We start from the raw sequence: 13,324 nt of genomic DNA on the forward strand, positions 1-13,324 counted from the left end.
ACTTTGTGTCTGCAAAACATGTGAGGAGAGCTGCAGACCAGGGACAATCCAGAAATGCTCATGAATGTCAGTTTAGAAGCTATCAAAGTTCTCAAATAAAGCACCTTTTGAGAATGTCAATGTTTGTTGGGAATTATCTTACAAAACTAGGAAGCATTTTTGGTTTAGATATTAAAAGTTATGGTTGTTTATTGATTTTAGTAAAAAAAAAATGCAACTTTTAGGAAAATGCCCCGTCACAATCACAATCACAAAAAATGCCCTCAAAATCCTGGAGGGATTGAGCTACCGTACGAAGACCAGATCTGTGTCAGATTGTTCCCATGACCTTATCGCCGTCACGGCTGTAGCCTTGGCACGAGGCCAGTCTTCCTGGCGACCACGCCGGCGTTGGTGCACGCGTGCCCCACATCTTAAATAAGACGGACCACAACAACCTCGGTCCAGTATCTTGTTCTGTCACACAGCCCACCTCCTTCCTTTTAGGCATCTTAAAACCTGCAAAGACTCCACATTCTGGCTCGTTTATTACTTTTATTGACACTCACAGCCCAAACCATTTGCCTCCAAGTGGCCGTTTTCACCGCTCATCGTGCCGTCATCTTTCCTCTGCGTGAGGAAAATCCATCCCAGCTGAAAAATCAGGATCTCCAGCAGGTTTCTGCTCTTTGGAAGTCAGAAAAGGTATCTGAGATCAGGATCTGTGCAGATTTAGGCATTAAAGGGTTTGAAACATCATCTATATGCTTACTCATTTGTATTCCGACTTCATTCTGCCGATGAGCTCATTTTCCTCACAGGTAACAGAGACCTGAATTGAAACGCAATCACTTCAGCTTTAATTGCTTTTCGAGACATTTATTGTTGTGAAACCTAATTTTGGTGTATTCCCAGGATGCAGCATCTTATCTGCTGCATCATATACGTTATGCCCCTCAGAGGATTTTAACTCAAATAGCTGTTTCTGTTTGCTTGGTTTTTAAATGGATGTTAGTGCTTTTCGGCATCAATGGCTTTCGAGTTTTACCTCATCGTAAAATTGTCCTGAAATAGGAAAGAAAAACATCGAAAGTCAAATAAATCTTCTTTGTTTTGACGCACAGTGAGGTGATCAGCGCACGTCTTAAAGCTAAATGAGTCTTCGAACACGAGCAAAGATGGGATCTGACAATGATGTAAAAGCAAATCAAGCTTTTACAAGATCCTGCTGGTTAGATCTGTCATATTGTACGGAGAAGGCTGCAAACCCGTCTGCATTTAGAAACTCCTCTGCTCTGTGTTTGGAGTTTCCCCTGAAGGAGCTGTCAGTCCTGCATGGTGGCAGGAAAGACTGCAGCTGGTCCGATGTCGGGTTTGACCACCCATCCAGCTTTTCCACGTCATTCCGTCTCCTCACCTTTGACCTCTCACCCTCGTCTGTCTTCCCTTCGCTTTAAGGCAGAAAGCGAGGGAGTCTAAATCCTCCGAGTCATCAGTTTAATAAAGCTGAATATCTCACCAATCGCTCAACAGATTTTATCTGAAACTCTCAGAATATCAACGTCCTTCTTTCAGGACGGACGCCACAGATTGGCTGTAACTTGGTTGGTTTTACAGGTCCCGCTCTGACCCGACCTAAAAGACTCGACGCCAATGGAAGCATGGCCAGATCAGAGTACCTCGCAGAAACAATTAATTCAAACCGGCGCCACGGTGCCGCTGCGTTCAGGACCCCCCGGTATCACCAGTAGCTGCAGAGTTTGAGCGTTTCCCTCCAACAAGGAGGTTCTGTTTCCGGTTGAGTCCGTCAGCAAAGATCAGGTAAAAACCGATCAGCTGGTTCGGGGTCGTAACGAAAACCAGTGGATCACCGTTTGGTGGCGATCCAGATTATGATCCGGGTCGTGCTGTTTTGTGTTTGATTTGGGTCAAATTACTGAAGCAAACGCTCCTTACTGTACGAGACCTGCTGCCTTGAATGAACCCCAGAAACAAAGGTGGTTTTCTTTTGGTTTTTGGTTAACGCAGAATCACAGTTTCTAAAAGCTTCAAACATGAAAATGGTGTAAATGTGTTCTTCCGTCGGTTTTCTGCTCTTTAAACTTTATTAAACTGATCCATAAACCGTCACTTTTAACTAAAACACTTAAAGCTTTTTTGTTTCTGTGTGAAAGACATCCTCGGGACCGATCAGGACCGCAGAACTCTAACCGACGCTGAGACGATTTCCACGGCAGTTCCAGAAAGAACTGATTTAAAAGAAACATTTTGTTCTTCTCTGTCCTTTCCGTCTCGTTTCTCATGGTTATGTCCTGGGAATGACAGATTGTAGCTCAGATATCTGTACATTTTTATCACCTGTGTCAGTTTTGGCAAAACGTCTTGAACCAGTGGATAGATTTAGTCTTCTTCGTTAGCTGTCAGAGACACTTTAATGATATATTATATATATTATGCAGGTGGTCATTCTGGTTGATATCTATATGAATCCGTCCTCTTCCAGGCGATTATTGTGACACAAAGTTTTGAAAAGGTGTTAGCTGCTGGGAAATAACTCCGTTCAGCTGTCAGTCTTCCATTTCCTTCTCCAGTCTCGGTTTGCTACCTTTTCTCGTTTGGATTTGGGAAAACCACCTGGTTGCATCAGCTCGATCAGGAATGCTGTGCGTCGTGAGGCATAAACGTTCCCCCACAGACGACAGCGCCATGACCGCGAGGTCCTGGCGTCCTGCTCGGACCCCTCGGTGGGTTCTTTTTTGTCCTGGTGTGTCTCAGTCTGGATTATTTGAGTAAAACTACGATCCACTCGACCAACTATGACTATTCAAGCTACGCCGCTGTTTTGGTGACGTCACTAATCTGTCACATCCTCAACATTAACTGATCTTAGCTTTAAAAGTCAGGCATGAAAAGCGGCGGGTGATTTGGGGTTTTAATATCGTGAACCGTCGCTGAGAAAAAGCAGGTTGGAGTTGGAGGATAAAGAAGTCCGGCTGGAGAAAGAAGGATTCGGACTGAATGTGTTCATCAAAGTGGGAAGAATATCTCCGGTCACAATGATGGATTACTTCCCAAATCTCACCCCTAAACCCCCTGACTGTCCTTGTGTCTGTTTCCCCAGGGAGTACCACCTCTTCACCCACTGCACGGAGACCAAGTCCCAGAACGTCGACTGCTACTGGCCCAACCCGCTGGTGGAGAGCTTCATCATCCGCATACACAAGCACTTCTTCTCCAACTGCACCCTGGAGCAGGTGGTGTGGCTCGACCCGCCGGACAACACGCTCACCGCACTCATCCTCATCCCCGTGTCCCTCACCTTGGCCATGATCGCCCTGGTGGTCTGGTGCAGCAAGAGGAGCGACCTGCTGGCCTAGAGAAAACCGAACCGGCGGACCGTTTGCCCAAACTGTCCTTATTTCCGTTCTTCACTCATCATATTTGACTTTCTGATCCAGTAATTTATAGATGAACTTCTTATGTCTGTTTGCAGCTAAAGAGAGAGTTCAGCTCTTTGAAGTGTTTTTTTTTTTATATATAAAGAAATAATAAAAAGCTAACAGCAAAGTGGACGGCAGTCATCTTGAAACAACTCGTCTCTAAATCATAACAGTTCCTGCAGAAGAACTAAATATTCCAACAGAAATGTTATGATGTTCCTACTGGAACAACTTTTAAATAGATATATATTTATAAATAGATCATTTAAGTTTGTAACAACTCCATAAAGCATTAATAAGCAGTTATAAAACACATTTTTTACCTTTAAACAGGCTCATATTCAACAAGATCCATCGCTGTACTTATATGTGATTCTATTTGAACTAAATAACTTTATTTGTTTATTTCAAACCTAAATTATGAAGAATTCAGGGAAGCGGTGAGAATGGAGAGGCTCACTATTCTCCTTTTTAATTTAACTCTTTATTCGTAGTTACAGCTTTATAAGTCGGTTTTAAGGTCACCCAGCCGGCTGCACAGGAAGTAGTTAGAAATTCCAGATAAATCACCGTTTAATGCAGAATTGATGCAAGTGTAAAGGTTTATGAGACTGGAGTTGTTTTAGGCGATCCACTTTGGCTCGGAGTAGCCGTTAGCTGCTTTTCCTTTATCTCCGGCAGGTAAGATGTTGTTGTTCATAACCTTTCCCTGCTTCAAAAGAGCCGAACTGTTGCTTTAATTGTGCTCACGTTAAGTCTGTGCTCCTGACCAATCAGAAGAACCACTTATAATCCAACGAACAAGCTCAGCTGAGCCAACAGTTTGCGTTCAGAGATGCTCTTAGCGTCACTGATGGTGGCGCCGTCACTTCCAGGGGTTCGGACGATTCCGGGACGCATTCCTTGAAATCCCTCGGTCCCAGACTTATTGACCTCCGGGAGTCTCATCAGCCGCCGTTAAATGTTTTATCGTTGCGCTGGAGGATCTCTTGGAGGGAAGCCAGATCTGAACTTTCAGGGATTGTGATGTTTAGTTTTACTGAAGGGACTGGAAGGAATACATCATCCGAAGTCAAAGCAACGCCATGATTTATCTCCTCTGGGACTTCCTGTGTGACCACCTGAGCCCCGAAGAAGTTTTGTAGGAGTGTAAGATGTTAAAATACTATTATTACTATGCTAAGAGGGGTTCTCAATAAAAGACACTGAGATGTCCCGCTGTATAGTCCTGCTGTCTGTGCTGTCTGCTGTATCTGTTTCCTCTCCAGGTTGGAACGGCTGCAGGACGTCCTCGACGCCGCGTCACGCCGCGTTTCTCACGGGCAGAGGTTAAACGAGACGAGACGAGCTTTCGTTTCTGTAGACGTTTCATGAAGCCGCTTCGTTTTTACACCACGCTGGGTCGGAACGAAGCAGGTGTGTCCCAATAAAAGAAAACGTGAACCCGAATGGCAAAGTCTCCGTTGTTTTCCAGGTTTTTAATATCTTTACTTACTTTCAGACATTCAGAGGCTGCAGAAAGTTCATTTATTAATTCCCCATATGAAGAGAAAACTACAGTTTGGTGAGTTTATTCAAAGTAAACCTCGGCTTCGTCCAGTTCATGTTTCTGCTCACCTGGACGGGGACCAGGTTCCTCCAGCGATGTTCCGTCGGGTTCTCCGGCTGGTTTACTGAAGATCAGACTTTAAAAACTACTGAGGTCAACCCCTCATTCTCCCCCTGCACATCAGCTTCAATGAAGACCAAAACTGAATTAAAATAGAAGCATTTATTTAAAACAAGTGACTTGAATGTGTATATGACATGTATTTGTGTGTGTGTGTAAATCCATGGGGATCAGCCTCATCTGAAGCAACAGAGGACTCAGGGCACAACCATGATGACTCACTGAAATGACATGAATTAGTTTCTATGAATGTTGATTCAAAACACAAGATTTTAGCAGAGATTTCACCTTTTTATCAAATACCAGTGAGGTGTTGTAGTTTTGGACCTGGACCAGTTCTAGTGTGGTCCGGATGCAAAAAAAGTGCTGAAGTGGCCCTTTATTGAGGTTTCAGGAATCAGATGAAGGTCTCACAGATCACACACTTGGTTTTAAATGTTCTGCAATCAGTGCAGAATAATCTGCTCCAGGTTTGAAGTGTCTAGGTGTTGTAGTTTTTTAACTAGAGGAGATTAAAGATGCTGAAGGGAGGGAAAAATTAGCTGGAATCGCCCTTTAGCCATTTTCTGAATCAGAAACCAACTTCAGCTTCGTGGAATTGAAGGAGAATATTTTCAGCGAGTTCCCTCGGTTGTGTTTCAGCGTAAGTGGCGCTCTTCTTCTTCTTCTGCTCTTTATTTTAGCAGTAAGGTAGCAAAGCTGCGCTCTTCTTCGTAGACATTGAGTTTGGCTGCAGCTGCACACAGTTGCAGCGCCTCCTACAGGAAACTGGTGGAGCTACGCAGAGAACCAGGCTGTGAGGACAAACAGACAGCTGTGGGCTCCTTCATGGCTGGAAACTACAGATTGTTTGGGTCTAAGAAGGTCAAAGGTCAAAGGCGTGAACCTGGCTCTGCTTTGGGTCGTTGTGGCGTTCGAAGGCGGACCTTCGTCCCTCACTCGCTGCGCTGAAGTGGCTCCAGTCTGCACAGACGTCGCTCGTTGCTCTCAGAAAACACTTCCAGAACAATCCCTCGTCTGATTCGTGCCGTTAGAAGTCAAGTACAAGCCGCCCGAGCTGTCCTCGATTACAATCAGTCTGCCTTCCTCTCTAAAATTCACCTCACGGTTCGTCTCAGACGTGTGGATCCCTGTTCATCGCCATCCGAAGGACATTGAGTCGGATTCTGGCGAGTTTATCACCGAGGAATCAGCTCTGAGCAGAGCCGTTCGGTTCCTGTCACACTCATACCCGAAGCTGCTGACACGTCCCGTTTCTGTATCATAGGAGCGTGAAGCTAATTTATTTCTTCACTTCTAAAGTCAGACACCTCCTCTGTGACAAACAAAATGAAGCTTTTAACACCCGATTGGTCCGACTCGTAGATATAAAACTAAACGATGCTTCACCCTTTTACTTTGATGCTCCCCGAGTCAGACAGCTAATAATAACAGAGTAGCTTAAAAGTTTAATAAGTTTTAGATCTGATGAATATTTCCTGAAAGTCTTATTTGAATCTGTCCTGTGGTTTGAGAGATATTTCGCTGACAGAGGCAGAGAGCTTCAGTTCATTGTCCTGCTCAGTATCCTGTGACTCTGACTCGTGTCCCAGCCCCACATAATGCTGCTGCCACCACCGTGCTTCACTGTGAAATATATACTCGGATCATTCGACACCTAAAATGCCTGAATGTGGATCTTATTCAACTAATTTTGTGGCTTTCGATGGTAATAATCGGAACTTTGAAGCCTGGAAATCGACACAAACCAGTTTTCAGAACAGTTTAAAGCAAATTTACTCCTCATTTAACTTAATTAACGATATTTTCTGTAGCTCCATTAGCACTGTTTGACTTTAATAGAGCATCGTACCCAAGAACCCTGGGAAAGTTTATAAAGGTATTTACTTGTTCTTTCATTGCGATAACATCATTCTGTCGATTTGTTGTCTGTCCGTGTAAACCAATGAAACAATGCAGAGATGAACAAACCTTATCGTTGCATCACATAAATAAACGAGGAGTCAAACAATGCAGCCGCGGCTGTCACCGGGTGACGGTCAATGGTGTTGACATTGCCGTCAAATCTTCCAACCGGGTGGACTGTGAGGCACAGAGCTGGCAGCAACAAGACTCCACATAAACAAACAGAAACGAGTTCAATTCGACGCGCTGTCCAGGAAACAGCGCTCGGGTTGGCGTTTCTTCTTTGAGTTTTTCGAGATGCAAACGGAGGCGAGGAGAGTTCACTCCGTGGTGAAGGAGGCTGCGAGGATGGCTTCTCACAAAGCCTTGTCAGCCTGCATCTTAGTCACAGGAAGGATATTAAAGCTCGTTCCCAGAGTTGACAGAAGAATACAGGGAAGTGGGTTGACCCCGTGGTTTTGACCAAAAGCGGCGCAGGAAGTGCAAGAGTGCCAGGCGTCTATTCAGACCTGCTCTTTGGAGATGGATAAGATGCTCGTAGCGCACAAAGCAACTCGTTTGTCAAAGATGATGGTCATTTCGAGCATTGTGATGCCCCAAGTGCTCGTTGCTGAAAATAGCAACTTAAAAAATGCTCCGTTGAGAGTTTTATGCTTGGAATCCCTCCGTTTGTTGGGTTTTTATACCTTCGCTGTTCCAACGCAGACGCTCACGACGCTTTGAATCACTGATTAACGCCAACGTTTGGAAGCGAAGCAGCCGGTCGTACCCAACCAGCTGCTTCCTGGGCCTCTTGGGTTAGTTGGTCTAATGGACCATTACATTCTGCAGCAGTTGGTCACCACTTTGCACCCATGCACCAACCCTGCAGGCACCGAATGGACCCCTGCCCAGGATCAAGCGGTGATATATCTCATAGTCAACATTATTACGCTCCATAACCATAATATTCTGTTTGTTGTTGCTGTTTTCGACCCCCCCATGCCCAACATCGGAGTGGTAATGGTTCAATGACGATGTCTAAAGCACGAGCAGACTCAGCAGTGTGTGTGTTGAAGCTGTAAGAAATACAGAGAAAACTGGTCCTCGAGGGCCACCATCCTGCAGGTTTTACTTGTTCCTCTGCTCCAACACACCTGGTTTGAATCAATGGGTGATTAACAGGCTTCTGCAGAACAAGAAGAGGAGATTTAACCTCTGAATCAGGTGTACTTTGAGGCAAACCTGATAATTTGCCATCATTCTAGGAGCTCAGCATCTGGTTCAGACAGAGCTGCGTTTCTCGGGAACTGGCGCCAACCCCAGATGTCCAGGCCTGTAAAAAGACATAAAAATGGTCCAAATCTGCTCATTTTCATTTCAAAAGGTAGGTCAAACTGTCAACATTTGAGCAGCTATGAAGGTGGAAGATGGTACCAAGTGACCTAAACTGCAACGGTACAACTTGGTGAAGGTACAAGTTTGAGCAAACGCTGCGTTTTGGACTTTTACGCACCTTCAGATTCAACAGACGTTGTATCTTTTCAAGAAAATAATGTTTATGTTGCACAATTTGTTGACTGACCAACGACGAGGGGCTGCGAACATCCTGCAGAACATGGATGTGCTTCGGTTTGTTAAAAATTGTGCCAACCTATTTGGCATCCGGGTCAGCTCGTACCCGAGCCGGACTTTAGGCCCAGGTCCTAAAATATCATCTTTTCTCGTCAGGATTTGATCAGCGGTTAGCTCGGCTGACCCGTCAGTGGAGCTCCCTGCTGCCTGCTGCAGAGTTTTATTTGAAAGATGTCTGAAAGCACAAAATCAATAAAACCGTGTCAGTTTCCAGCAGCGGGTTTTATTGGTCAGTTATTTAGCTGCAGCTTCTGAGGAGTTAAAACAGTTTGAGCTTCTAATAACCAGCTTATTTGTTGTTTTCCGGTTTTCTTCCTTGCTTCCACATCCCAGTTTCAGATGTGGTTCTAATTTTAACCCTTGAGTTATGGCTGCAGGGGTCACGCGCCGCCTTTGGGTTTTATAATTAACGATGAAGCTCTTCCATTCCCGTCCGTCCGCCAAGGCCCGAAGACTCGGGAGGTTTGTTTTTCACCCACGCAAACAAACAAACAAACCAAATATTCAGCCTCAGTTCACATTTCTTTACCTCGGTTTCACGGCGTTTCTGTGAGCTCAAACAGAAGCGAGGACATCCCTGATCTTCTTACAAGACCCTTTAAAAGTCTGTTCTCACTCGTAGCTGAACGCACACACACGTGCACACACACACGTGCACTTTCCCACAGTAAAATGCCCTCGAGCGCATGACCCGAAGAGGATATCCTCCCAGTCTTTCACCCTCAAGGGTTCCCACTCCCCTCATCTACCCCACAATCCTCTTTTCCCTGTTTACTACTTTACTGAAGCATTTAACAGCAAATTTACTTGTTTTTTTTTACTACAACCTCATCAGCAGCTTTTGTAATTGGCAAATGCTGCAGTTTATCTTTGATGGAAACGATGGAAGTGGTGCACCACGATGTTATTTTTAAAAAAAATAGTAGAAAGGGATCCCTGCTGTCCTCGTCCCACATTAAAAAACACCACCGTGAAGTCAGAATAAATACGAAAGAGGAGAAAGCTAATTATATCGATCATTTTATTGGTGAAGAGGACATTCCTTGCATCCATTTCCTGTCGTTATCCATGGTGGCAGAGATAACTGGCTTCTCCAGCTCCTCCTGCAGGATCCCGAGGTGTTCCCGGAGCAGAAAGGGGTTTAGAAACCTCCAGATCAGGGGTGTCCAATCCTGGTCCTCAGGGCCACCATCCTCCATGTTTTCCTTGTTTCCCTGCTCCAAAACACCTGATTCAGAGGTTAAATCACCTCTTCATGTTCTGCAGAAGCCTGTTAATCACTGATTGATTCAGATCAGAAATCAGTTCTGATGATTCATCCAATCAGAGACCAGTTCTGATCATGGTCCTGTTGGACCCAATGGTGTCAAGGTTTCAGCCATCTTGCTGTTGATTTGGGTAGAAGTTAAAGAATTTGGAGGCAGTCCTCCTCCTTCGTTATTCTATCCACTTCGGGCCGCAGCATGAATCTACCACCACCGTGCCTGACCTTGTATTTCTGTCTGAAAGTCTCCAAACTTTCTTGTTGCTGCAGTCTTTGTCCCGTCTGACCATCAGTCTTCTCTCATTTGGTTTCGTCCATGTGGACAGCTGCCAGTTTCAGTCCAGCTTGAAGGAGGCGGAGCTTCTTTCTTGGTCGGCGGCGTACAAACGGCAGATTCAGGTTTCGAGTCCTGCTGGTTCCTGGGTTTCCTTACATCCAAGGAGGACAGACGAGTGTTGGTAAATCCAATAAGCGCCGTCAAACAAATCCTTTGTGTGCTGGCAGAGAGAAACTACCAGCTGCAGTCAGTCTTGATCACTAACAGGACAGTTTTAGGACATTTCGAGTTCAGACAGTCGAGATCTTTCAGCAGATTTAGGTGAATGTATAAATATTTTTCAGCTTATATGTTTGTTTTAAAAAGTGACTGAAGTTCTGTGATATATAACCATCCAACCCAGGAAAAGTATGGGTCAAATAAATTAATAAAAGCCCCAAATTAATTATATTCATGCCCAAAATGAGTGGATGAAAACTTCTGACCTCGACTGTACATGCAACCAAAAAAACAAAATGCCTGAAAATTAAAAGTGAGGTTCCAGACTGACGGGTGCTCCGCAGGGCGACACGCTGTCGTCTGCATGGCTTCACGCTAAATCTGACACAACGACAGGGAGCTAAACGAGCCGTAATCAATTATCTCTGTGCAGATGTGCCTCACGGATCACAGTGGAGCCTCGACAAACAGGTGCAGCTAAAATAATGAACCCGTCTTTCATATTTGGAGCAAAAACAACGCTACGGTTTAAACTTTCTGAGCCATATTGGGCTATTTTCTGATCAGACGATATTAGATGGTGAAGGGTGAGAGTCGCAGGATCGATTGAAGGGCACATCCCATCTATTTCTGTTTTTTTTTTTCTCAGCCAAATCTCATTCAACCAGAAAACTACATTCCCATAACCCTTTATGCTCGTTAACGACAGACAAGCAGCACCCGCCTCTCTTCAGCTAACGTTCGCAACAAGCTACAAGAGTTAGCATGCAGGTGAAACCCATTTCAAAGAACAGAACAGCAGAAGCTGTGATATAAGCACAATTACTTCAGGGTTATAAATAAACTATAAATACTAATAAAACAGCCTGTAAAAAAGCTGCATATTGTTTTAAAACCCAGGAAAATGCTGCCATGCTGGTTTTAAATGTGTCGATATATTCATATTTTCCTGTACATGGAAAAACGAGGAGTTTGGTTGTACTGTTTTGTAGCTTCAAAATAATAAAAAGAAAATTAAAAGTTAAACGTTAAACCCTGTAAGAAGTTCAGCTGGCAGCTTAAACTGTTTTACAAATGAAGCAAGAAGAAGAAGAAGCAGTCGGTGGATTTTTGACTCCGACAAAAAGCTGCAGGCTTTGCGTTTTTGTTTTCCTGCCTCTAATCTTTACATCTGCGCTAAGATATGCTAATCGTCTCCAGGCCTTACAGAAGCGACGCCGGAGACACGCTCAGATCTTTTTATCCAACGTTTTCAGGCTGATATGTTCCTCGTGACCTCCTCCTCCTCCTCCGTCTTCCTCCTCGGCCCTGTTGACGTCCTGCCTTCATCCTTCTGATGTTTTTCAACCCTTCCTCCCGTCTCCTTTTCCCCAGTGATCCCTGTGCCCTGCTCAGCTGGACAGATTACCACACAGCTGGATCCCCCCCCTCTCACACACAAACAGCTGGAACAAACTGCTCAGTGGAAAAAGTCATTACGAAATGAGCTGCTGCCTCCCGATAAGCGCAGGAATTTCTGAAGGTCTGGCTCCTCGGGCCGCTCTTGCAGCATCTTGCATCATTTTCCAAATTACAGCATGGATGCATGTCAAACGTTATGTTGCTCATCCTGAGTGACATATTTTATCTGTGAAACTCCTCAAAGTGCCAGTTTTGTGCTTTATTTTATCTGATGTCAAAGTAAACATGATCAGGAGGCTGTTTGGGATTCTGATTCCTAAAATCGGGCAAAGAAAAGCCCTGAAAGATTGTTTTTCTGTCAGTTTACTTAGAAAACAAGCTGTCAGACGTGCGCTCTCAGAGGAGCCAAAGTGCAAACTAAACAAAAAGTGAAAGTCTATTAAAGAAAAGGACTGAGGCAAACTGAGCGAGGTGATTACAGATGAGGAGCAGGTGTGCAAGGGAGAGCTGAGGGAGGCAAAGAGAAAAACAGAAAAATTCATTTCTAAATTTGCATCTCCTCCTACAGCTCATCAAAACGTGCAGCCAGAGCACCGACGGACAACAGTCCCCCCATAGACTGCGATGGGATTTTGGCGAACCGAATGGTGGAGCGCCGCAGATTGCCGTAGATTAGAAACATCCTCTTGAAAAGTCAAGCTGCGGGAGTGCTGCCTTTATTCAAAGACAGTAATAAGTTCATTATAGACTAAGTTCCATACACAAGGTAATAAATAAGTTCATAGTTAATAATTAGTTTAAGAAAATTTATGCTAAAAAACTGTTAAAATGTTTGGTTTTGAATTCTAATCGGAGTGAGACATCCGATCGTCGTTATATTGTACGTGCAGAATACATGACGTAGTGAGTGCTCTCACCATAAACAATCTTTGACGTATTTTCTCCGGTAAAGTTAAAAAATAAGGAAGAAAACTGGTTTTATAAACGCTAAATGTGTCCTAAAGACCTCCATCTTTGTAAGTATTGATGTTCAGGACATTTATATGTACATTATAACGTTGCTTCTGTTGTTTTAATTCATTAGTTTATGTTTTAGTATATGTCTATTTTGGACTTATAGCCGCCCCTGGAGAAAACCGCCAGCCGCCACTGCAAACAGTAGCTAAAATGTGAAAATATAGCTAAAAGCTGTAGAATGCTAGCTAAAAGCTGATAGGAACAGAGCGCTAGCTAAAGCTAAAAGCTGTAGTATGCTAGCTAAAAGCTGAAAGTAGCAGAGCGCTAGCTCATAGCTAAAAGCTGTAGAATGCTAGCTAAAAGCTGAAAGGAACAGAGCGCTAGCTAAAGCTAAAAGCTGTAGTATGCTAGCTAAAAGCTGAAAGGAGTAGAGTGCTAGCTAAAAGCTGAAAGTAGCAGAGCGCTAGCTAAAAGCTGTAGAATGTTAGCTAAAAGCTGAAAGTAGCAGAGCGCTAGCTAAAAGCTGAAAGTAGCAGAGCGCTAGCTAAAAGCTGTAGAATGTTAGCTAAAAGCTGAAAGTAGCAGAGCACTAGCTAAAA

The 13,324-nt window shown here is 44.2% G+C and overlaps 1 protein-coding gene across 1 annotated transcript in view; it reads left to right on the forward strand.

Moving 5' to 3' along the window:
• Nucleotides 1-4,868, forward strand: part of LOC108245433 (receptor activity-modifying protein 3) — a 19,637-nt gene extending 14,769 nt beyond the window's left edge. The window contains exon 4 of the mRNA XM_025009586.2: nucleotides 3,101-4,868. Coding sequence (XP_024865354.1) covers nucleotides 3,101-3,356 — 256 coding nt within the window. The 3' untranslated portion in view covers nucleotides 3,357-4,868. The remainder of the gene's footprint in view (nucleotides 1-3,100) is intronic.
• Nucleotides 4,869-13,324: the final 8,456 nt, after the last annotated feature.

The sequence above is a fragment of the Kryptolebias marmoratus genome, linkage group LG21 (assembly GCF_001649575.2).
Source record: "Kryptolebias marmoratus isolate JLee-2015 linkage group LG21, ASM164957v2, whole genome shotgun sequence".
NCBI classification, from domain to species: Eukaryota; Metazoa; Chordata; class Actinopteri; order Cyprinodontiformes; family Rivulidae; genus Kryptolebias; species Kryptolebias marmoratus.